This window comes from Leptonychotes weddellii, chromosome 4 (assembly GCF_054177405.1).
Source record: "Leptonychotes weddellii isolate Sample4059 chromosome 4, ASM5417740v2, whole genome shotgun sequence".
Taxonomy (NCBI): Eukaryota; Metazoa; Chordata; class Mammalia; order Carnivora; family Phocidae; genus Leptonychotes; species Leptonychotes weddellii.
The window spans coordinates 29,152,799-29,177,057 of NC_138372.1; the positions used below are offsets into that span (position 1 = coordinate 29,152,799).

The 24,259-nt window shown below is 48.0% G+C and overlaps 1 protein-coding gene across 2 annotated transcripts; it reads left to right on the top strand.

Annotated features, from left to right (window-relative positions):
* Positions 1–1,473: 1,473 nt before the first annotated feature.
* Positions 1,474–23,866, top strand: CTPS1 (CTP synthase 1). 2 transcript variants are annotated; one of them, XM_081818206.1, is made up of 11 exons: positions 1,474–1,615; positions 5,820–5,998; positions 6,866–7,036; positions 9,776–9,876; positions 10,643–10,759; positions 13,139–13,222; positions 14,061–14,141; positions 17,727–17,878; positions 18,942–19,074; positions 21,798–21,886; positions 23,314–23,866. In XM_081818206.1, exons 2-11 carry the CDS (start codon positions 5,833–5,835, stop codon positions 23,417–23,419), a joined length of 1,200 nt encoding a protein of 399 aa, XP_081674332.1. In that variant the 5' UTR covers positions 1,474–1,615; positions 5,820–5,832; the 3' UTR covers positions 23,420–23,866. The 2 variants fall into 2 exon arrangements, with proteins under 2 accessions (XP_081674332.1, XP_081674331.1); XM_081818205.1 differs by having other exon boundaries at positions 1,488–1,736; positions 23,314–23,863.
* The last annotated feature ends 393 nt before the right edge of the window (positions 23,867–24,259 follow it).

Genomic DNA, 24,259 nt, shown 5'->3' on the forward strand with positions numbered 1-24,259 from the left:
GTGTGGCCATAGCACATCTTCAAATACATCCCAAGCCATGTTTTAGATTTGGAGCTGAGTGCAGCTTGGGTAGCTTGGCAGGGTAGGAGCAGTGGTGATCCAGATTTGGAAGCCAGAAGCTCTCTTTGGGCCACTGAAGAAGTCTCCTAACTGGTTTCTTGGAAACCATTTGTTTGAGTCTTTTTCCTGAAAAACAAACTTGATCATGTCACAGCTTCCCTTTAAATCTTTCAATGAAGACTACAAGAGCTTGTAACAAATTGCTTCTAGGGAAGAAAACAGGAACATTGGGGTACAGAGGTGAGAAATTTTTCAAGTGTATCCTGTGTAGTGTTTGGAGGAAAAAAAATTAACCATATGCATGTATTCGCTATTCGAAAGAAAAACAAAACCCCCTTCTCAGAAAAATTTCTATGGCTTTCCACTGCCTGTAGGAGAAAGAAAATCCTGCACTAAGTCTATAATGCTCTGCATGGTATGGCCATGCCCACCTCTCCCGCCTGATCTCGTAACCTCTCTTCCTCTGGCTTTTTCCAAAGGGGCTACGTTGGCCTTCCCATTCAGCTGTGCTAGACTCTTCTAGGCCTCAGAGCCTTTACACAGGCTTTCCTTTCTGCCTCACTCATTCTTACTCCCAACCTCTCCCTTCCCTTTCTTTGCCGGTATATTTCGGTTGTCAGCTTTAAACTACTTTTTCAGGGGAGACTTTCTTGCCTGCATCCCCGATCTACACCAGACTTGGTCAGTTCCCACACTGACACTCCAGCAGCAAAAATTTATGAGAATCACGACAAAGTGTAATTTTGCCCCACTACGCCCCACTACACCAGGACAGGGTCCTCTGGAGCCCAGCACAGCGTGTGGCACACAGGGGGTGCTCAATGACATAGCTGGACGAAACTATGTCTCTGGCGCTTTCTCCATCCAAAGCAGCCGCCCTCAGGGCAGATGAGGGGCAAGGAAGCCAGAGGAGGAAGGAGTCGGCGCCCAGCCATCCTTCTAGGCTTTCCCATTTAGAGGCCAGCCGGGGGTGACACTGCCGCTGTCCCTCGGTCCAGAGGGCGTGGCGGGAGAGATGGGGTGGGGTCGCACCACCAGTAGCCGTGAACGTGGTGCTCACAAGGTCGGACGGTTCAGAGGCATGGTGTGATGGATCTAGCCTCCTCTAGAAGGCTGCTGGAGCCAGACGACAGATTTTCCAGGTGTGAGCCCAAAAAACGGCCTCTTCTGCAAGATAGGAAGCCTGGACCACCGACTGCGGACAGAGGCTGCGAGGCAGAAAGGCCGCCACCAGCCTGGTCTCGAACTGCTGCGCGTCCACGGCGTCAGCTGCGCGGGGACAACCCCGCAGAGCCGCCCACCCGGACGAGAAAAACGCGTCCCCCCCACGCCTGCGCACTCGGGGCCCTGTGCCCCGCGCACCCAGACCCCGCCCCGGGGAGGGCCCGCGCGCCCGCCCCGCCCCCCGCCTCTGCGTGCGCACCGCCTGGAGCCCGCCTCCGCGAAAGACTGCCGGGCGCATGCGGCCGGGCTGGTTCACTAGCGGCCCGGGGCCCAGCGCGCGCGTCGTACCCCTAGCTTTTTAGCCGACGGCAGGCCTGGAGGCCGGCCTCAGGTAGGCTGACTCCAGGGATCCCGGGGGAACTGTTCTCCCGTGCAGGAATCGGCGGCGCGAGCTGAGCCCGGCGCGGGACAGCCACACCGCCGGTTGACAGACACCGTTTCCACCAATCAGGGTGAGGTGGCTCGCAGGCCTGACCAATGGGCTGCATGCCTAGCGGGAGTGGGGCGGGCGGGCGGCCAGGCCGGCGAGGAGCCGGCTCCCGCGCGCGGGGCCGCGTGGCCGGGCGCCGCTGGGAAGCCGGGCCGCAAGGGGCGCGGGGCGGCGGGAAAGGCCGCGGGGCCGGGGCCGTGGGGGCCGGCAGTGCCCATTTCAGCGCGGCCTGGCTCGGCTGACCCGGGGGCCGGGGATGACGCGTGGGACCGGGAGGGCCGTAGAGAAGCGGGAGCCCCTCTGCTCAGCCCTCCCGGAGCAGCCCCGGCGGCCGCCGCTCGGTGGGGACTACCCCGGCCCTCGCCCCTCCGGCCCTGGCGCACGGCCTCAGCCTGGCTGGGGGGCGGTTCAAGGTCCGAGACGCGCCGCCGCGTGGGGGATGGATTCGGCGGCCTGGCCACGGCCCCTCCGGCGCGCCCCGACTCCCGGGGGCGGAAGGGGCCTTGCAGCTCGCCCGCCCGCCGGGCTTCGGGTGCGGCCCCTCCGGCCCCACAGCCGGCCCGCTCCCCTCCCGGCCGCTCGGAGTGAGTATGCTGCGGTTTAAAGAAGTTCACTACGTTTGCGTGGCACACTTAGGTCCACACTCATTATAATGTCCAGTCCTCAACAGTCCTGGTGACAGGCGATGCGGGAGATTCTCACCCCATTTTACACATGTAAGGACCCGGGCTTTGGGCAGCTTGAGTGACCTGACAGGTCTCAGTACACAAGTGGTAGGCTGGAGGTGGATCTCAAAACATTTTTCACAACAAAAAAGCTTTTTTTCCTTTCCATCTTTGTTGAATTCTTCTGATGCACTTTTTTTTAAGATTTTTTATTTTTAAGTAATCTCTACACCCAGCGTGGGGTTTCAACTCAACAACCCCCAGATCAAGAGTCACATGCTACACCGACTGAGCCAGCTGGGCACCTTCTTTTTTGTTTTTTTTTTAGAATTCTTTTTTGTTGTTGTTGTTTTATAAAGATTGTATTTTTTAGTAATCTCTACATCCAAGGTGGGGCTCGAACTCAGAACCCTGACATCAAGAGTCACTTGCTCTACCTACATAGCCAGCCAGGGCGTCTGATGCATCTTAATTTGTTACTTCTGTGCTCCAAAGCCTTCTGATGTGTCCATCGCCTTCAGAATAAAGTTCAGATAGGACACTCAAGTTTCCCCATGATTTGGTCCCTTGCTTACATTTCCAACTTCTTTCCCACTGTCTTCCCCCCATGTTTCCCTATCTCTTTTCTTGGCCCTACCTCTGTTTTCTATAGATGGCCTTCACCTTCCTGTTCACTCTGTTCCCTTCCCCATGCTTTATGTCTTACGGTGAGTCCACTGCAAGTCTCTGGTCAACAAAGCAGGAGCAATCTGGATCCTCTCCCTGCCTCAATTTCTCACACCTTCTTCTGCTGGGCCATGATCTATACCTTGGTCTTGTCACTGAAAGCTTTCAGCTCTCTCTTCTCCAAGTATGCCTTTCATATGTTGTCCCTGTTTCCCACCATCACTGGATTACTCATTTATTTGTAAATGTTTTTTTCTCTAACTGGACTGCCAGCAGCTTGAGTTATGAGCCCAGATCTGATTAAGTTTTGTGGTCTCCGCTCTTCCCATAAGCAGCCTGAGGTGATCTCTGAAAATGGTTCACTATTCGCTTGACCCAGAAAATCATGCAAATCAGGAGGTTCAAATCTTTGTGTTTACCTTAACACACGTGAAACCGCTCAGGCCATCAAGGGTATGCATATCCAAAAAGCCACCAAGTGTCTGAAGGATGTCACTTTGTAGACGTGATGTGTGCCCTTCTGTTGCTACCATGGTGGAGTTGGTAGGTGTGCCCAGGCCAAACGGTGGGGCTGCACACCGCGTTGCTGGCCCAAAAAGAGTGCTGAATTTTTACTGCACATGAACTTAAGGGTTTAGAGGTGACAGAGTAGTGTCCCCCCTCAGTGTCGTCATTGAGCACATCCAGGTGAACAAAGTCCCCAAGATGTGGTGTCACATGGCTTACGGTTGGATTAACCCATACATGAACTCACCCTGCCACATTGAGATGGTCCTTCCTGAGAAAGAGCAGATTGTCCCTAATCCAGAAGAGGAGGTTGCACAGAAGAAAAAGATCCCAGAAGAAACTGAAGAAACAGAAACTTACAGCCTGGTAGTAAATTCTGCATAAAATAAATGCAAAGAAAAGTAAAAAAAAAAAAAAAAAAATTTTGTGGTCCCCAAAGCGTGTAGCACAGTAGCACCTCCATGGGGGGGGGTGTCGGTCACTCATCAGTATGTGTCCTGTCAGCCTCTCCCACCTGGTCCTTGAGCACAGTGGAATCTTCACTGCCATGCACTGGGGGAGACTGCAGGAATCTCCCCTCAAGAGAGCTGTTACCCTCTTACGTTAAATTGGGGCAAGTCAAATGCAAATGGATGAGATGAGTCTTCTGGAAAAGTAACCTGCTCCGTAACCCGCTCGGACTTTCTGGGAACATCTTAAATTGAGTCTGAGACCGGTCATAGTGTCAGGGATAGACCTGATTAGAACACATCTAAAATGTAGCCACGTCTAATATTCATGTGTCACTAAGCCATTTGACTGTGAGGTGATGAAAGTAGTATCCCCCCCCCTCAATATTAGGGAGTTGGGGTCAAATTAGTTTGGGAAAACTGTATACTGTGTACACGTTTGGGGAGCTCACAGTGTGCATTAACTTATTAAAGGCTACTGGAGGTCTGGCATTAAACCAACTGACTGTTGAACAGCATTTCTCTGATTTATCTGTCTGTAAAAGGCTTTATGGGAACCCCATATACATTTTGCAGAAACCAGGGAGCACGCTTTTGGACATGCTGTAACAGGATAGAAAGAGCAAGTCATGGTCTGGGTGTTTTCCTTGCTATCCAGGGGGGAAGTCCTTTTGAGCATTCTTACTTTGCCAAGTGTATTCATTCCTGCCTTGGGGAGGAGTGGGGCAGGGGAATGCTTGAAGCAGAACTCCCCAGTTTCCTTGTTCCTTTCTTAGCTTATTTTTATTATAATTTGGCTTCACATGAAGTGTTCCCGGAGGAGGAAAATGTCCTGACCATGCCAAAGCAAGCATTCTCTTCTACTTGGAGATTGTGTTTCTCAGTTTGGTCACATTTGGATTTACCGACCAAGTGATGTGTCTGGGCCTCTGAAGCTAGGGGCCAGTGAAGAATTCTCCCTGGCAAGCCTGTTGCGGTCGCCTCATGTCATGCCTCTGTCATTCCTGCCTCCATCCACTCCTTTATCTCTCACCACATCTGTTTCCTCCCTCCCCGGCCACAGCTGCACTGCTCGTTGGATTTAATCGAATCTGTACTCTCTTTGAGTCCTCTGCCCATTATGTGCTTCAGGCTGGTTTGGTATCTGATGTTCTTTTCCTCCAGTATGTACAGTTTCTCCTCATGGCACACCTGAGTGAGATTGCTGACAAGGAGTAAGTTGTTAACAGGAGACAACGACCTCTAATTAAAGGATTTTTAGGCTTCATTGCAACTCCTTTTAAATGTTTAAGTTCTTTTATTCTGTCTTCCAAAACCTGGAGAAGCTGTGTTTTCTTGGTGATACACTGTAGGTTAGCCAGAGACATTCTGTCTTTCGTGGGCAATCGGAGTGCTCATCCAAGGTTGAAATCTTTTTTTCTTCCAGTGCAGGGAAAATAATGAGGTGCCTGCTTCCGTACCCCAGGGTCCGGTGGTTATGTCAGCCAGCATTTGGAGCATAATGTTTTATCAGCAGAGCTGTTTTTAAATTTTTACATTTTATTTTTTATTAGGTTGTCTCTCAAGGTTGTTAGTTGTCAAAGCTTTAAACAAAAGCTGCATTATTAGATTAGCAAGTTGTTTTTCAACTCCTGTTTGACTAAAGCCATTCAGTGATCCCAAGAAGTATTTGTTAGGGTCCCACAGAACAACCTTCTGGAGTCGTGTGGCGGATAGGGAAACAGGCTCCTGGAGGATGCAGAGCTAGCCTTTGAACTGAGATATGTGTGCTTTGTGGAGATCTGGCTTACTTGTAATTTTTCCTTCTCCCACTCCCAGGTCAAAAAGTAAAATGAAGTACATTCTAGTTACTGGTGGTGTTATATCAGGAATCGGAAAAGGAATCATTGCCAGCAGCGTGGGCACAATACTGAAGTCATGCGGTTTACACGTAACTTCAATTAAGATTGACCCATACATTAACATCGATGCAGGAACATTCTCTCCCTATGAACATGGTAAGCACAATGCATTTCTTTCTTTTATTAAAATAATAATTGTGGAGTAGGTGGAAGAACAGGGTCAGCCCTTGGAAATTGTGTGCATTTTGCATAACGTAACTTGCATTTCCTGCCTTCCAGAAAGGTCCTTGGTGTAGCAGAATTTGCTTTTCTCACCTAGACAGAGAGGAAGCAGAAATCTAAACAGGCAATGTAGCCATGAGAGTCTAGAGGTTTCTGTAATAGAAACCTCTGTCTGAGGGGGAAAAGAAGACCTTTCTTCCTTTCCCATTTTTGAGCTCGTCTCCTGTTGTGATGGTAAGAACGAACCATCATGGGCAAAACTTCTAGAATGACGTTTCAAGGAATGAACACTAAACAAAGGAATGGGGGAAACTTTGAGTTTCACAACTTTGGGACTAAAGTGTAGCCTACACGTTGGTTTTTTCTAATCACCAGGACCTTAATATCCGGTGTGAGTTCTGAAGGAATTCATGCTTTTTATTCTGTCTGAAACCTTCTTCTGCTCAAGTAGGAGGCTTTTTTGAAAGTTCTTTTTCTTTGGGCAGCAGACCCCACACTCCTGTAAAGCTCCCTATATCTGTGGCCCTGGAGGCTATGTTTTCCTTCCGCCCCATGCTCTCTCGTTACTTCCTGATTCAGACGGAGCTTGTTGGTAGGCTGGAAGTATGCAATTACCTTTTGGAGAATGGTTGGTGATTTTTCTTTATTTTGTGTCATATTTAGTTTTCTAGAAAGAAATTTCTCTGCTTCACATCAAGGTAAAGCAGATGTTGTTCTATCCGCGTGTTTACATTTTGAGACTCACGTTTACCCTGACGTATGTTTTTCACTTCCCCTGACCATGTGTACTGTTCATCACAGGTGAGGTTTTTGTGCTGGATGATGGTGGGGAAGTCGACCTTGACCTGGGGAACTATGAGCGCTTCCTTGACATCCGCCTCACCAAGGACAATAATCTGACCACTGGAAAGATCTACCAGTATGTTATTAACAAGGAACGCAAAGGAGATTACTTGGGGAAAACCGTCCAAGGTAAAACTGTATTTGCCTTCAAGGTGTAAAAAAATCTTAACCAGTTTGCTTTCTCTTGTGTGCAGAAATTTACTTTCTATGCAATTTCAGCCTGAAAGTGTCAAGGTATTGTTACTGACATATGCCTTTGGTTGAAAATTCAGAGCTGTACGGCTGTCTACTCAAAAAAAATCACGTGAAGAAACCCCCTGCCGCTCTGTGAATGGCACTGGAGCTGTGAGCCCCTCGAAGGATGTGAGTCCAGAGGGCTGCTGTTTTTATGCGTGAGGAGTATGAGTTGTTGAAGGCAGCTAGGTCAGGGCAGCGAGCCCGGTGGTGTGTATGTGTCATGCATCTGGGGCTGATTTCAGCAGTGGTAGTAAGAGAACGTTCTTTGTGCATAGTGGTCTGCAGGCCGGTCATGGGCGCACATGGGCCTGGGGGAGTCAGAGAGGCGGGGCTCCAGTCCTCCTGCACCCTCACCAGCCAGCTTCACTTGTGTCTGTCTGTTGCCCTGGGGTTCTCCACCACGTTCATTTGGGAAAATTGCCACTCTTGAAAGGGGTTGGAAAACCACTGGTCTAGTGTAATGGCGGAAGTCCAAATTGGTGGTGGGGGGGGAGGTGCTGAAAAGTGTCTTTTCTTTGAGTTATGAGAGTGACTCTGCTCTTGGCTTAAGACTTCGCTGAACTGAAAGCCGAGGGTCACGCTGACAGCCAGCTCTAGTCTGGGGCCGCCCTGGTCCGATTCGGGGCGCACGGGGTCATGTTTAGGTCGTAGCCCTGCCACTTACCAGCTTTGTGAACACAGGCAGATTGCTGAACCTCTTTGGGATCTGGTTCCGTTTTCTGTCAAACGGAGATAACACCTGCCCTTCCTGATTGTTGGGAGGGCAAGAAAGTCTCTCTGAGTTCCTGACACATAGAAAGGGGATCAGTTAGGAATTAGGATGATCTCGATCAGTTTGTTGTTCTAGGCCTCCAGTGTATTCATTCGTGTATGCATTCGTTTGTCACATATTTCTTGAATACTCAGCTGTGGTCACACCCTCCCTGGCACTGGGGCTACGTGATGAGCAAGACCAGTGAGACTGTCGCCCCCACGGAGGCCAGCGTGTGGGTGACACCAAAACAAACCGATGAAACAAGATGTCTGATGAGAGCTGTGAAGGAAGTAAATAGTGAGGAGAGAGAGTGCGTGGGGACAGCTTGTTTGGACAGGTGGTGAGGGGGAGTCTCCACGAGGGGGCATTTGCGCTGAGAGGCCGCCCGGGGGCCTGTGGAGGAGGGGGCACAGTCAGCACAGGGGCCCAGACTGCGGGCGCTCCGTCAGGGAGGTCGGGGGGCTGCAGCCAGGTTACCCAGGACCTTCTGGGCCATGGCCCCGGAGTTTGGATTTTACTCAGAGCATTGGGAAGTCACTGAAGAGTTTAAAACAGGGGAGGGGGGGTGCTCTGTTTTGCATTTTTAAAAGATCCTGTTGGCTGCTGAGTGTGGAATAGATAAGGAATAGCCTTGTGCCTGAGGCCCTGCTGGTTAAACAGGCAGCAAGTTAAACAGTAATCCCTGCCCCTGAGGGGCTTGCCTCCTGAGTCCTAGGACGAGGATTTTAACAAGTGTTGAGCCTAACAAGTGTTGAGCCGTAGCCGGCTTTACCCAGGGGGCACCGCCCGCGAGGCACTCTGCCCAGCATTTTACCAGTGGTGTCGCATAAAATTCCCACAACTTTGAAGTAGAAACTGTTATTTGCACTGAGCGGATAGGGAAATCGAGCTTAAGAATAGTTAAGTGATCACTCAAGGATCCGGACCTGATGAGTGGTGGAACTGAGGTATGAATCCAGACATTGTGGCCCCAGAGGCTGCGCTCCTGACCACCCTGCCCTCCCGTACTGTCTCTTATCCGGGGGCTGTTTATCCTTTGGTAAGCTGGAACATCCCGGAACAGGGGCCTGGAAAGCACCCCGTGTGAAGTGGCTGCCTTCAGCAGTAAGTGGTGCGGGTGGCCAGCGGGTCTGATGAGTGGGGTGCAGCCGGGGTGGCCTCTACACAGGGTACAAGGGCTCTGATGAGGGTTCTGGACACACTCTTGGCCTTACCTTCTTGTGCGTCCAGCCACAACTTGGAAACCTGGAAAGGAGGCCACAGGGAGTGTGAGCTCAGAGGTTTTTAAATGCCGTTTAAGAGTGGTCTCAACAGGGGTGCCTGGGTGGCTCAGCCGGTTAAATCATCTCCCTTCGGCTTATGTCATGATCCCAGGGTCCTGGGATCGAGCCCCGCATCGGGCTCCCCTGCTCGGCGGGGAATCTGCTTCTCCCTCTCCCTCTGTTCCTTCCCCCCTACTCGTGTACTTACTCTCTCTCTCTCTCTCAAATAAGTAAATAAACACATCTTTAAAAAAAAAAAGAGCTTTTATCAAAAAAAAAAAGTGGTCTCAATAATATTTTTATGACCCCATCACTACTCTAGGCCAAGACTGCGGCACGTAAGTGTGTCTGCCTCGCACGTAAGTTGTGTCTGCCTCCGGGGCGCCTGGGTGGCTCAGTCGCTAAGCGTCTGCCTTCAGCCCAGGTCGTGATCCCAGGGTCCTGGGATCAAGCCCCGCATCGGGCTCCCTGCTCAGCAGGAAGCCTGCTTCTCTCCCCCTGCTTGTGTTCCCTCTCTCACTGTCTCTCTCTCTGTCAAATAAATAAATAAAATTGTCTGCCTCCACCAGTGCTGACAGAAAAGTGTAAGGTATGTATTTCTTTTCTCTTTTCCAGTTGTTCCTCACATCACAGATGCAATCCAGGAGTGGGTCATGAGACAGGCATTAATACCTGTGGATGAAGATGGCCTGGAACCTCAAGTGTGTGTTATTGAGGTTTGTATGAGTCTTTTCTAACCAAATGTACACATTCACCTCCTTAGTCTGCCATCAGCACCTGATAAGACAGTGCCCTGTGAGGCCCTTGACCCTCCTCACTGCAGTGGGGCAGGGCTGGGCACAGAACTAGTCATGGGAATGGCCACGCCATTGACAACAGTCCTCTGTGCGAGCGGTTCTCCTCTTCAGCCTGTGTTCATTTGCTCACTGTGGGCTGTACCAGTAAGAGCAGCAGGACACGTTTTCCTCTGTCTCTTGAGAACGTCAGCTGACCTTCAACTATCCTCTGGTAGGAACGTTCATCTCTCTGAATGAGCCCCACTGCTTTCAGTTTCTTTATACTTGTTCTGCTGGTCCTAGCTGTTGGATCTGTGTTCCTACAGAAATAGGGGACTCAGAAATTCCAGCAGTTTGTTTATAACTGATACTTTTTCATACAAAAGTTATTACGGCTAACTAAGTAGGTAAGATTTAGGTTTCTTTGCCTCGTGACTTTGTACAAATAAAATTTCTAGTGTCTCTTTCACCTGAACTTTTTCTTGGCCAGATCTATAACCTTGGGGAATGGAGAGCCTGTCCAGAAAAGTAACCTTTCAGCATAAGGAAATGTCAATTACTGCTAAGTGACATTAGCCAGGCTCGGAGAGTCCACATTATGCTGTTGCTGATCACCGGGCTGAGATGATGAGGTGCATTTGTTAGAAAACTAAAGCACGAGAGGAACCTTTAGTGCTTGACCTCTACAATAACTTTGTTCTTGTAGCTCGGTGGAACAGTGGGAGATATAGAAAGCATGCCCTTTATTGAGGCCTTCCGTCAGTTCCAGTTCAAGGTCAAGAGAGAGAACTTTTGTAATATTCACGTCAGTCTTGTTCCTCAGGTAAGGCACTGGAGTTTTACTTTGGGGGGATGGAGAAGAAAGAGAAGAGGATGGCTTTCATCCCTTACCTGTTTTAGATACGTGAGGTGCAGGGAATAAAGATCTTCTTTGTGAATTTAAAATTATTCTAATCATACTTTTTGAAAAGATCAGATGGAAAACATTTAGAAGAATAGCCAGGGAAGTTGCATTTGAAGGTGGTGAGTTGAAAATGTCCATTTGTCTCTACTACCTGGTGAAACCCTGCTATAATTAGAGTAAAGGGAATTTTTTTTCTTTTAAAGAGAAACACTCACAAAGATAGATAATATGAAGGAGTCAATGGGAATGAAACATGGGAAGCCAGAAAGCAGGTAATGTGTAGAAAGTGAAGTAGCTGCTGCTTCAGACGTGGGAGAGCAGAATCGTGAGCCTGCAGCAGGGCCGGCTGAGAAGCAGCCCTCTTTGCCCTGCACAACCCCCAAAGGCTCAGGAAGGGGCAGCGCCGCGTGCACTAGGGGGCTGGGGGCATCTCGTGATAACTGCTATTTGAGAAGCAGCTAGAACCCAGCATCTCCTTCCCTAATGTGCACACTTGGACATCAGTCCCTTTCCCACCTTGGCAGAAGACTGAAGCTTTTTCTCTGGAGAGGGATTCTAGATGTGCAGATACTAGCAATAGTTAAGACGGGTAATACTGAAGTAAAACCATGGGGGTGAGCGCACTTTAATGCTGTTGGGACACCCTGCTTTCTTCTGCCATTCGGTTCTAGAATCGTCACAGCCAGGCTTGGACTGTCCACGTGAGGTTCACGATGGGGTCTATGACTAGCCCAGGAGAAAACACACTGCCCTCAGAGGCTCCCTAGTGAAATAGTGAGGACCCCAGGGTCCTCCCACCCACTCACTCAGAACTTCCAGTTAGCTTTTAAATGTCAGCTGGTGGCCAGTGATCACCAGACATTTGGAGAAAGCACCTAGGTGCACAAGAAATCAAAACAATAGGACAAAGGGGAACTCACAGAAAATTTTGGCTCTGGAGGAAGTGGAAACTTAGAAACCAGAACAACCTGTCATTAATGTCCTCAGAGAGTCAAAGGGGAGATAAACTGGAGATAAGAAGGGGGCATTCAGAGAACAGAAAAGAATTCTTGGAAATTAAAAATGGGATAGCGGGAATAAAAAACTTGAGAGAAAGAAGGTGGAGGAACTACCCCAGGAAGTACCCAGGGAGATCAAGAGAGAGGAAATGGGAGAGCAGGGGTAAGAGAATGAGAGGACTGGGCTAGGATTTCCAGAAAATACTAGGGAAACAGGGAGGGATTGGAACCAGGGGTCAGCATACTGTGCCCACAAGGCCAGATCAGCCCACCCCCCGTTTTTGCAGATAAAGTTGTATGGAAATACAGCCGTGCCCACCTGTTCATGTGTTGTCTATGGCGATTCTGTATTCAGACAGCAGAGTTCGAGACCTTGTGACAGACTGCATGGCCCATAAAACCTAAAAGTACTCATTACCTGGCCTTCTACAGGAAAAGTTTTCTGATCCTTTGATCTAAATAATTCAAGGAGATTTCAGGATGTTAGTTTCTAGATTGAAAGGACCCGCCGAATGCCCAGCATACTGAATGGGAGATGACCCAGAGCAAGAGCACATCACTGTGAAATTTCATAACCATGGGGCAGATACTCTAAAAGGCTGTAAAGAGAAAAACCAAGAATTAGTAAGGCATTACACTTTCTAAGCAGCAATACTAGAAGCTAGAAGACAGTGAAGCTATTTCTTTACAAGTGCTCAGGGAAAAATGCTTTCTAGCCTAGAATTCTGTACCCAGCAAATCTGGGAAGCGTGAGAAGAGAATAGAGATAATTTAGTACTTAACAAAGCTCAGCATGCCAAGAAAACAAAACAAAACAGAAACACCAACCCAAGAAAAACAAACCAAATTTGGACAGAAAGGTGCATGGTTTACGATGGGCAGGATTTAAATACTGAAACGCACGTAACACTGGAGAGAGATCATGAGATGGGCTGTAGGCACAGGACAGGTGCCTATGTAGTAGGGAGAGAGGGTTCCTCCTCTATCTAACAGGGGGATCAGTAGGAAATGTCTCAAACTGCATGTCAAGAAGTAGCATGAAGCATATCAGAAGGATCATTTAAGAGTGGGAGGGTGGCTGCCCTGGGGTTTGGGGAAGGGGAGGGACTCGGTGGGCACCAGCACCACTGTCGTTAGGACGGACCTTGTGGAACTGTCCGACTCTAAAATACGTGTACGTGCGCCTTTGACAAAAATGACAACAGTTAGACACTGATCAATAAAAGGGGTTCAGAGAAAATTCATCCTGAAAATTCTTTATCCTAGAGAAATGAACTTTTTTTTCCCTTTTGTAAAATAGCCAAGTTCAACAGGGGAGCAGAAGACCAAACCCACCCAGAATAGCGTTCGGGAGCTCAGAGGGCTCGGGCTTTCTCCGGATCTGGTAAGATTTTATGATGCCCTGGTTTCAGCGTGGTCTTGCATGCCTAATTAAATCTCTCCTCTGCGTACCATGCGACTTCACTTACATGGAATCGAAAAAACAAACAAAAAGCAGAAACAGACCGATAAAGACAGAGAACAAACTGGCGGTTGGCAGAGGGGAGGGAGGAATGGGAGCCACAGACTTCCGGGTAGGGAGTGACTAAGGCCCGGGGTTGAGAGGCACTGTCAGCTGCGCTCGTGGTGAGCACGGCGTAGGGTAGGGAGTCCGATCTGTGTTTTGCTCCTGGGACCCACGTAACATCGTGTGTCAGCTATATTGCAGTTAAAAAAAAAGAAAGGGAAAGAAAGAAGGAAAAAGATAAGATGGAGGAAGGAGGGAAGGAAGGGAATGAATGAATGAATGTATGTATGTCTGCTCCCCAGCAGATAAGACCTTTGTTTTGTTGGCATGCTTTTCGATGATGGTGGGGAAACGGTTAGTGCTTTGAGCCTCACGGGCCTGCCTGAGGTCGTGCCTTGTCGCTCCTCTGCGTCCATCATTCGCTGTCCCCTCTCTCCTACCCAAGCCTTTACCTGAGGAAGACCCCAGCTGGTTCCTGTAGTTCGTGACCTGCGTGTTCATCTGCACCGCCACCGTTAACGTTTCTCCAGCGTGGGATTTTAGGAATTTCAGTTTTGAAAACAGGTCCTGTTTTCATAGTTGGCCTGCATTGTGCTGGAGTTAACATTTTCATCCGGCTTCATGGGGTGATGTCTGTTTTCATTTCAGTCAGGAAAAAACCCCAGCTCCGTAATCCCTTTCTTCTGTCTGAATGTCTTACTTTGTTTACTGCTAGGTTGTGTGCAGGTGCTCAAATCCTCTCGACACGTCAGTGAAAGAGAAAATCTCGATGTTCTGCCACGTCGAACCTGAACAAGTAAGTCGAAATTCCATCTTCGCGTCAGTTGTGGTTTGCTTCTGGTTCTCCTGAGGTCTCTTAGCCACTTTGACGAGGCTTGCTGCTTATCTCACAGTTCGAGACAGTAGACTGTTGCTGTTGGTCTGTGGTTTTCTGGACATACTTGACCTCTCCGGCCTCTTCTCTCCCTGCTCCTTGTACTCTTCGCTCCAGCCACACTGCATGGTGTCGCCCTCCCTGTTGGCCTGGCTGTCTCCTAATCATTTTCATCCTCCAGGACTCAGCCGGGACCCAGTATTGTCCGAGAAGCTTTACCTGTCAGACCGCCTCCCCCTCAGACCTCACGGTTGATCCTTCTTGGGCGACCTGTGTGAGTCACAGGTGCTGGTGGTGGGCCTGTTACACTGCCCCTCGGAGAGTGAGTGAGTGTGTGTGTGTGTGTGTGTGTGTGTGTGTGTGTGTCCCCGTTACCTTCTTGAAGGCAGGGACCACTTCACTCAGCTTTATATCCCTGGTGCCTAGTGTCTAAGGTGGCGTGGGCTCTAAACCTATTCTAATCTTTTCCGTTATATGTCCTCATGGAGGGTACCTATTAAATAGGAAATTCAGAATTTGGGGACTTGTTCTATGTCCAGTGTGGGGCACGGTCGGGAAGGCCTGGTGGTGGTGGTAAGTTGAGACTGTGGCTGCGGGTCAGTCAGCTTGGCTGAAGGAGAGGAGCAGGGAAGTTGAGGTCCAGGAATTTGTGATTAGGCTGTGAGTGGTTTGCTTTGCTGCTGGGTTACTGAGGATCAGGAGATGAAACAGGAGAGCCCGGCTGGCCTAAGGAGGAGAGAAGGAAGCAGCAGTGTTCAAATAAGAACAGTTCATTTACGAGACTACAGGAGATTAGGAAGCGAGGGTCAAAAAGTTAAAGTCACTGGCATTGAAGTGAAGAGAGCAGGACAGCCTCTGACCCCCCATCTCCGCGAGCACTCAGGTGTCTGGGTGTGAGTGTGGCCCGGGGCCTGAGATCAGTGTTCCCAGTGTGCTTCCCAGGCTGGGAGCTCTGTCTCAGGAATTCTGCTTCCTGCCAGATACAGATCTTTGACTTAACGGTGGACTAAGTCCTAGGAAACCTGTGGTAAGCTGAAAATATCCTGAGTCGAAAATGCATTAACACACCTCGCCTACTTTAAATGTGCTCAGAAGACTTATAATAGCCTACAGGTGGGCAGAGTCGTCTAACACAAAGCCTGTTTTACAATAAAGTATTGACTATCTTGTGTAATTCATCGAACACGGTACTGAAAGTGGAGAACAGAGTGGTCGTATGGGTACAGAACAAAGCATGTCGGTTGTTTGCCCTGGTGACGGTGGGGCCGCCTGGAGGCTTCGGCTTGGTGCTGCGGCCCCACATCATGAGAGAGTGAACGGCCTGTTGCTGGCCTGGGAAAAGAGCACAATTCAAAATGCAGAGTACCCTTCCTACCGAATGTGTGTTATTGTCACACCATCCTAAAGCAGACATTGTAAGTCGGGAGCTGTCTGTATGTAGAGCATCAGAATAATTTCATTGTTAAGAACAACCTTCTTAGGCATTTCATTTATCTGAGGTATTTCTATCCTAGCAAGCGAAGGTAATTCAATTCCGTGATAGGATAGGTTATTAAAAAATACTATTAAAAATGTGACAGGTGTGTCTAGATTTAAGTTTGAATTGCAAATCTTTCACCTATTTTTTGTTACTTATCTTACTGGTTATAGGAATTCTCTGTATATTCTGAATAATAGTCTTTTATCAGATATATGATTTGCACATTTTTCTCCAAGTCCATGGCTGTCTTACTTCTTTAATGGTATCTATTGGAGCACAAAAGCTTTTACGTTCTGATGAACTTCAGTTTATCCATTTTTCTCTTTATAGGTTGTGCTTTTGGTATCCTGTCCAAGAACTCCATTTAACAAAAAGATTTCGTGTTTTCTTCTAAGTTTTATAATTTTAGGTCTTATATTTAGGCCTGGGATCCATTGTGAGTTAACTTTTATGGATAGCAACTTTCTAATAAAAGTTGAAATTCGTCTTTTTGCCGGTGGATAGCCAGTTGCTCCAACTCCTTTTGTTGGAAGGACTGTCCTTCAATAGTAATCTATAATGTTTTTCTTATTAAAGGTGCTTTTTTTTTTTAAGATTTCTTTATCTTTGTAAAGTTTTTTTTCTAGGATTATTTATAGGTATTCATAATTTTTGCAACTATATGAATGGCATATTTTTAAGAATGACAGTTTCTAGGAGCCCCTGGGTGGCTCAGTCAGTTGAGCGTCCGACTCTTGATCTCAGCTCAGGTCTTGATTTCAGGGTCATGAGTTCAAGCCCCATGTTGGGCTCCACACTGGGCATGGAGCCTAAAAATTACATTTTCTAATTAGATATGACCCATGTATAGGAACCCTGCTGACTTCTGCTAATTGATCTCAAGCCTAGCAGCCTTGCTGAAATTCTGCTAGTTCTGTTTGTTTACATGTAAATTCTAAGGGTTTTTGTGGATAAGGAATAATACTGTATGCAGTTCTTGGCAGTTGTTTATTTTCCAGTTCATATATATATATAGTGTGTGTGTGTGTGTGTACGTGTGTGTGTGTGTGTTTCTTACTTAATTGTAGTGGGTAATATCTTTAGTACGTTACTGAATAGAAGTAGCGATAGTGGCCAGTTTTGCCTTGTTTCAGACTTTAAAGATTAAGCATTAATATTAAATATTGAGAACCAAATGATGTTTGCTATGGGCTTTTTTTTTTCTTTATGTTTTTCACATTTTCCCTGATAGTCCTAATTCACCAAGAATTTTTACTATGGCTTGGTTTTGAATTTTTATTAGCTCTTCATCCACTGAGGTGACTTTTTTTTCCCCCTTTTTAATCTGTTCATGTAGTGAATTCCACTGTTCAATATCGTAATGCAGCGGTTTTCAGACTCAGCCTGAAAAACTACTTATGCCTGCTTCCCCCCTGCCCTCCTGAGGTTCTAGTTTATGTGGCGTGGGGTGCACTGTGGGCTTGTGAATTTTTAAAAGCTCACCCAAGTGACTCCAATGTACAGCCAAGTTTGACAGCCACTGTTCTTGGGACAAATCCTACTTGGACATGAATTTTTTCTTTTTTTAAACTACATTTATGGTTTGGTTTGTGATTTTTTTTTTAAATTTTTTTAAGATTTTATTTTGGAGAATGAGGGTGGGCGGGGGAGGGGCAGAGAGGGAGAATCTCTAGCAGACTGTGTGCTGAGTGCGAGCATGGAGCCCGACGTGGGGATCAGTCCTGTGACCCTGAGATCATGACCTGAGCTGAAATCAAGAGTTGATGCTTAACCGACTCAACCACCTAGGCGCCCCTGATTTATTTTTTTTTGAAGGATTTTTGCAGTCATGTTCATAAGAGATTAGCCTCTAATTTTTTATTCTGTACTTGAGTCAGTTTTGGTAATGTATGTTTTTCTAGAAAATTGGCCATGCCATTTTCAGATTTAGAAGTTATTTTCTGAAGGTGATATAGCCAGTAGGAGGCTGCCAGCCCAGTTCATTTTTGTTTGTTTTTATTAAATAACCTTTGCCCGTTTTTATGCAGGTGATCTGTGTCCATGATGTCTCATCCATCTACCGAGTCCCCCTGTTGTTAGAGGAGCAGGGAGTAGTGGACTATTTTCTCCGGAGACTTGACCTTCCGATCGAGAGGCAGCCACGAAAAATGCTGATGAAGTGGAAAGAGATGGCAGACAGGTTTGCCTCGTGATAAGGAGCTGGGAGTTCGGGCCTTATTTCTCTTTTCCGGAGGGTCTCCGGGAATTTGCTTGTGCTGTCAACTCCTGCTGGGAAAGGACTCAGTGGTAAGAGAGGCAGAGACAGGCACTCAGCCCTCAGGTTGCTGCACCAGGGATGAGGAAGTCCTGGCAGAGCTGAGCTCAGATCACACACCTGTGGCCTTGAGTCCCCTCAACTAGGAAATCCGGGCGAACAGGTGTCTAGTGGCCATGGGCGAGCTCTCGTACCTGAGGCCTGCCCCGCTGGCTGACCGTGGCTGGGCACTCCTGGGCCCCCCCAGATAGCTGAGCTGGGTTTGGGAATGTGCCGCTCACCGCCCACCAGAAGAGGATGAGCGGGGGTGTCCAGTCGTGTTACTGCTGCTGCCAAAGCTCCTTGCTTTGAGAACCGTCCCCATTCCTCTGAAAGTTCAGCGATGCTCCGCATCGCTTCAGAGGTGTGGCCGCAGCCTCAGAGCGCAGGCCCAGGGGCGCTCCTGCCTTGCTCTGTGGTAGGGGTTTTCCTTTGGACATTCTCCCTTTCAGGCTTTGTGCATTTCCACGTATATCCATAGGCAGCCCCCAAAATGGCACACGGCTCTGGGATCTTGTTTTCATACAACATTACAGACGTTTTTGCTCTGTTATTAATTACACTTTATGATGAAGATTTTTGGTGACTGTAGACTATTGTGTTAATGGCCTAAGATTTATTTGACTATTCCCTTCATCACATTAACTCCTATGAATTGTCTGTTAATTTTTTTTGCTCTTTGGGATTTTAATTTTTAAGAAAAACTTTGTGTGAGATTTGGAAGCCATTTCTTCATGCCCACTTCTTAAATCCTACTTTTTTTACAAAGCCTGCCCCGTGGATTTGAAAGTTGCTTCCTCTTTACTGTTCTGTATGTAGAACTCAGATCATACCTGTTCCCATTATATGCTTCCCAGAGATGTTTTTCTTTTTAAAGAAAGCAATTTTGATCTCATGGTGGTATATACGTTGTGTTCTAAATACTTTGGTGTTTCTTGGCCTTTGATAGATATGATCGCTTGCTGGAGACCTGCTCTATCGCCCTTGTGGGCAAATACACCAAGTTCTCAGACTCGTATGCCTCTGTCATTAAAGCTCTGGAGCATTCTGCACTGGCCATCAACCACAAGTTAGAAATCAAGGTAAGGAGGGGCGGCCCGCGTATGGCTGAGGCATGGACGGGGAGGGTTTCTGGATTCTCATAGATGGCTATAGGCCTATCTGCTTTGTATTCTTGGAACTCAGCATTTCTTTTTAGGAATAGAAAGGATTCATGGTTGGCTCCTGGCTTTGAGAGAGAATAGTAGAACATTTTCAGGAAACAGTGAAGGGGAGAGATGGTCAGGGTAGTAGTTGCGAAAGAGCGAATGGTTGAATCTGAGTATCAGGAGACCACGTAAAATTGCGCCAGGGGAACGGGGAGCCCTGGTGGACCAGAGGCACATTGCTATTCCACCTACCGGGTCTGTGAAGTACAAGTGCTAAAACCCACCTCTGAGAGCGGGGAGGTTTCTCTGAAACGTGGGTCCGGTTGCCTGGCCAGTGCCTGGAACACGGCCGGCACCCGTGAGTGGTCCTGCTTGTGTTCTGCTCCATGATGTGATGGGCAGAAGCCGAGCTGACGGACCGTCAGGGCTTGGCCCCTGCTTGTCTTCTTCAGGCGCTGGAGTCTTGAGGTTCAGGGCTCAGATTCTGGCTGTCTTCCACCACTGGCGTTGGGGTTGGCCGCCTCCTCCTCCACGTGTTTCTCAGCATTGTGATTTAGTTTGCTTTGTCCTGGGGAACGGGTTCCTGTAGAATGACCTACTGTATACGTTTTAAGAATTATGGGATCTTATTATGCTTCCCTGACTTACTTTTGCTCGTTCTTTGGCTCATTCATCTGTCGTATGCACTTGGACATAGTCTGTGCCTATCGTGGTAGATGGTGGGGGCCAAAAGGTGAATGAGTCCGTGAGGTCTCAAAGGTGTGAGGGGAGCACACAGGAAAGGGGGGGGCAACCTGTCTGGGTAGACATGTGAGGAGGGCGGATGTCCTCCAAGAGGGACTCTGGGAGACTTCGGGAAGGTGGAGGAGGCAGAAGGGAAGGGCATTCGGACAGAAGGTAGAGTGTATCCAAGGGCTTGGAGATGGGGAATAGTTGTTACTCAGTGGATGGAAAAGTGAACTGGGGGATGTCTGGAGACAGGCCTGTGAGGTCATGAACCCTGTTGCCTGGCCCACAGCTGGGTCTTCCCTGAGGTTCGGGGAGGTCATTGCAGGGTATTGGGCAGGAAGGAGTAAGAAAAAGATGAACAACATAATAAGGGGGGCAGAAGGTCTGAGTGGACACTTCCATGAAAGCTGCACCTGATGTATGTGAAAAGGCAGTCAAGGGCAGTGCCTTCCGTTGTCCGGGGAATACATGCACCTTAAATCACTGGGAGACACACCCGAGGAGAGGAGAGGAGAGGCCGAGCGTGCTGGTGAGGACGGGGAGCTCCGTGCCTTGCTGGTGGGCCGGTGAAATGGCAGGACTGCTGAGAACACGGCCTGGCACTTTCCTACAAAGGGAAACGTACACTTACTCCGGGACCCAGCACTTCCACTCCCTGCTATCTACTCTGAAAACACATGTCCACAAAAAAGTATTTTTTATACAAGAGGACTATTATTTTCATAGCCACAATCTGGGACCAATCCAAATGTCCAGCGTGAGTTAGTATGCACGTTGTGGTGTATTTCCACAGTGGGAAACAGCTCAGGGATAAAAAGGAATAAACTCGTGACACGCAGAGCAACAGGGATGAATTCCAGAAACATATCGAGCCAAAAAAGCCAGACACAGAAGGCTGCGTGGTGTGTGTTTTTATTTTCTATGAAGTTCTAAAAGAGGCATCTGTGGTGATAACAGAGCCGGGGGTGTCCGGGGCAGGAGGTGGAGAGGGGGTTGTTTGGCGGGGGGGAGGGCAGAGGGAACTTTCTGGGGTGACAGTCATTTTCTTTATCTTTGATTGAGGTGGTCGTGACACCTTTGTGTGTATGTTTGACAAAACTCATCAGAGTGTCCACTTAAAATGCTTGGATTTTATTGTCTGTAAGTTACACTTCAGTGAAGGTGGAAGATGGAAAGCCAGTCTAGGTGGTGGGCTGGGGAAAAATGCATTCTGAACAGAGAGAACGCTTTATTTTATTTATTTTTTTCATCTTACCTTATTTTTAAAGATTTCATTTATTTATTTGTCAGCACGAGCACAAGCAGGGGGAGGGTCAGAAGGAGAGGGAGAAGCAGGCTCCCCGCTGAGCAGGGAGTCCGGATGCGGGGCTTCTAGGACCCTGGGATCCTGACCTGAGCCGAAGACAGATACTTAACCGACTGAGCCACCCAGGCGCCCCCAGAGAGAACACTTTAGACTCACTCTAGCGGGCTGAGGATAGAGCCAGTGGAGAGCCGGATTGGGGAGGCAGATGATTTTTGAAGGCAACATTTGTATTTTAAAATATAAGAAAGAATTTAAAGTTTATTTAAAAATTATTAAGTTTAAATATATGAAGATCATAATTTTGAAACTTTTATTTTTTTATTTTTCTAAAGATTTTATTTATTTGAGTAAGAGCACAAGCATGAGCAGGGGGAGGAGGGTCAGAGGGAGAAGCAGGCTTCCCGCTGAGCAGGGAGCCCGATGCGGGGCTCGATCCCAGGACCCTGGGATCATGACCCGAGCCGAAGGCAGACGCTTAACGACTGAGCCACCCAGGCGCCCCTAAAACTTTATTTTAAAGTGAAGAAAGACAGGGCATTTACAGTATCATTTGGGAATTAGGGAAAATGCGGCTCTGGAGTCATGGCCTGCTTCTTTCCTCCCCTGCCCGAATGACCCGCAGTACATAGACTCTACCGACTTGGAGCCGAGCACGTTGCAGGAGGAGCCCGTGCGCTATCACGAAGCCTGGCAGAAGCTCTGTAGCGCTCAGTGAGTAGTACCCTCTGCCTTCGGTTTCCAGAGGTCTGGGGGGGCAGGGGGCTTTAATGAGCAGAGCCTTGTGCTTTCATGTGCTAGTAGTAGGTAATCTGCTTTTTAAAGATCTTTTGATTTTTTTTTTAAGGTTTTATTCATTTATTTGATAGAGAGAGACACAGCGAGAGAGGGAACACAAGCAGGGGGAGTGGGAGAGGGAGAAGCAGGCTTCCCGCCAAGCAGGGAGCCTGATGTGGGGCTCGATCCCAGCACCCTGGGATCAGGAACTGAGCCGAAGGCAGCCGCTTAACGACCGAGCCACCCAGGCGCCCCTAAAGATCTTTTAATTATTGAAAAGGCTACAATCTGTGTGATTTTTTTTTTTTTAAAGATTTTATTTATTTATTTGACAGAGAGAGAGAGACAGCGAGAGAGGGAACACAAGAAGGGGGAGTGGGAGAGGGAGAAACAGGCCTCCCGCCGAGCAGGGAGCCCGATGCGGGGCTCGATCCCAGGACCCTGGGATCATGACCTAAGCTGAAGGCAGACGCTTAACGACCGAGCCACCCAGGCGCCCCTAAAGATCTTTTAATTATTGAAAAGGCTACAATCTGTGATTTTTTTTTTTTTAAAGATTTTATTTATTTATTTGAGAGCAAGTGGGAGAGTGAGAAAGAGCGAGAGAGCATGAGCAGGTAGGAGCAGCAGAGGGAGAGGGAGAAGCAGGCTCCCCACTGAGCAAGGAGCCCAGTGCAGGGCTCGATCCCAGCATCCTGCGATCATGACCTGAGCTAAAGGCAGACGCTTAACCAACTGAGCCACCCAGGCGCCCTACATTCTGTATGATTTAAGCCTTACAAAAATATAGCTTATCAATATAGTTGAATCTGAAGGAAACGTGTTCTGATTTTATGGACGTTTGCTGTCTGTGTCTACTGATGAAGCTTATTTAAAGATTTTCATCTGGAACATTTGATGAGGACCCATCAGCAGAGTCTCATAGTTTGTTTTTGGCAGCTGTTATTTATAATAGTAAACCATCAGCAGGAAACTCTTGCTCTCTGGAACAGTGGCATGTTCTAGAGCCCTACAACTATGACTCAGGCCCCCGCTCGGCAGACACTCTCAGTTGATAGGGAAAGCACTCCCTTCCCATGCAAGGGAGCGCTTTAAGCCAAGAAGTAAACAGTTGCATATGTATTAACATATATTGAAAATTATGAAAGAATCCGTGTGCCACCTTTTTTTTTACTGGTAAGCACTTAGTGCACGTTTTCTAAGCTCACAGTGTTTGCGTTCAGCTCACTGGCTGTCTCAAAATCACCGTCATAGCCCCAGTAGGAAAATACACGGAGCGACTTCGTGGCACCAGTGTCTTGGGCATGTGGCTCCTTGGGCTGGTGGTAAGGGCCAATTGCCGTGTGCTGTGCTCTCTTGTACAGTGGAGTGCTGGTTCCAGGGGGATTTGGTGTTCGGGGCACAGAAGGAAAAATCCAAGCCATCGCCTGGGCTCGGAAACAGAAGAAGCCTTTTTTGGGTAAGGAGTAGGAAAGATCAAGAAAAAGTGCCACATGGGAGCCTGTGAGTAAAACAGGGAGGTTACCGGAACCAAGCACGGATGCCGTCTTTCTAGATAGCAACTCAAGCAGAAGCCGTTTTGGTCCTGTTTGGGAGAAATTCAGACTCTCTCAGCGTGAAAAGTTTAAGGCTTGTACACCCATGTGTAGATGTTGTGGAATTTGGGGAGGATGAAATAGCAATCAGGAAATCTTGTCCGTTTGCGGGATCCAGCTGTTTGGCAGGACACGTGATGCTGAGTTTCACGTCCTCACTTGGAATCGGGCAAAGTGATTGTGGATGCTTCCCGGTGCTGCAAACTCTAGTAATTTTCAACTTGATCAGTTGTAAATGGGAACTTAATGAGAGAGAACAGGAAAACTTGAATTGTTAAGGATGAATGGAATATTGTGTATTTCTAAAATTGAATAGCTTCTAAAACCTGGGATCTTCACATGAGAAGTTTTTGAAAGCTTAGACCCAGTTTTTTTTTTTTTTTTTTTTAAGATTTTATTTATTTATTTGAGAGAGAATGAGAGAGAGCACATGAGAGGGGGGAGGGTCAGAGGGAGAAGCAGACCCCCCGCCGAGCAGGGAGCCCGATGCGGGACTCGATCCAGGGACTCCAGGATCATGACCTGAGCCAAAGGCAGTCGCCTAACCAATTGAGCCACCCAGGCGCCCGACCCAGTTTTTTTTTTTAATAGAAAATTTTTTAGATTTTATCATGTTATGTTAATCACCATACATTACATCATTAGCTTTTGACGTAGTGTTCCATGATTCATTGTTTGCGTATAACACCCAGTGCTCCATTCAGTACGTGCCCTC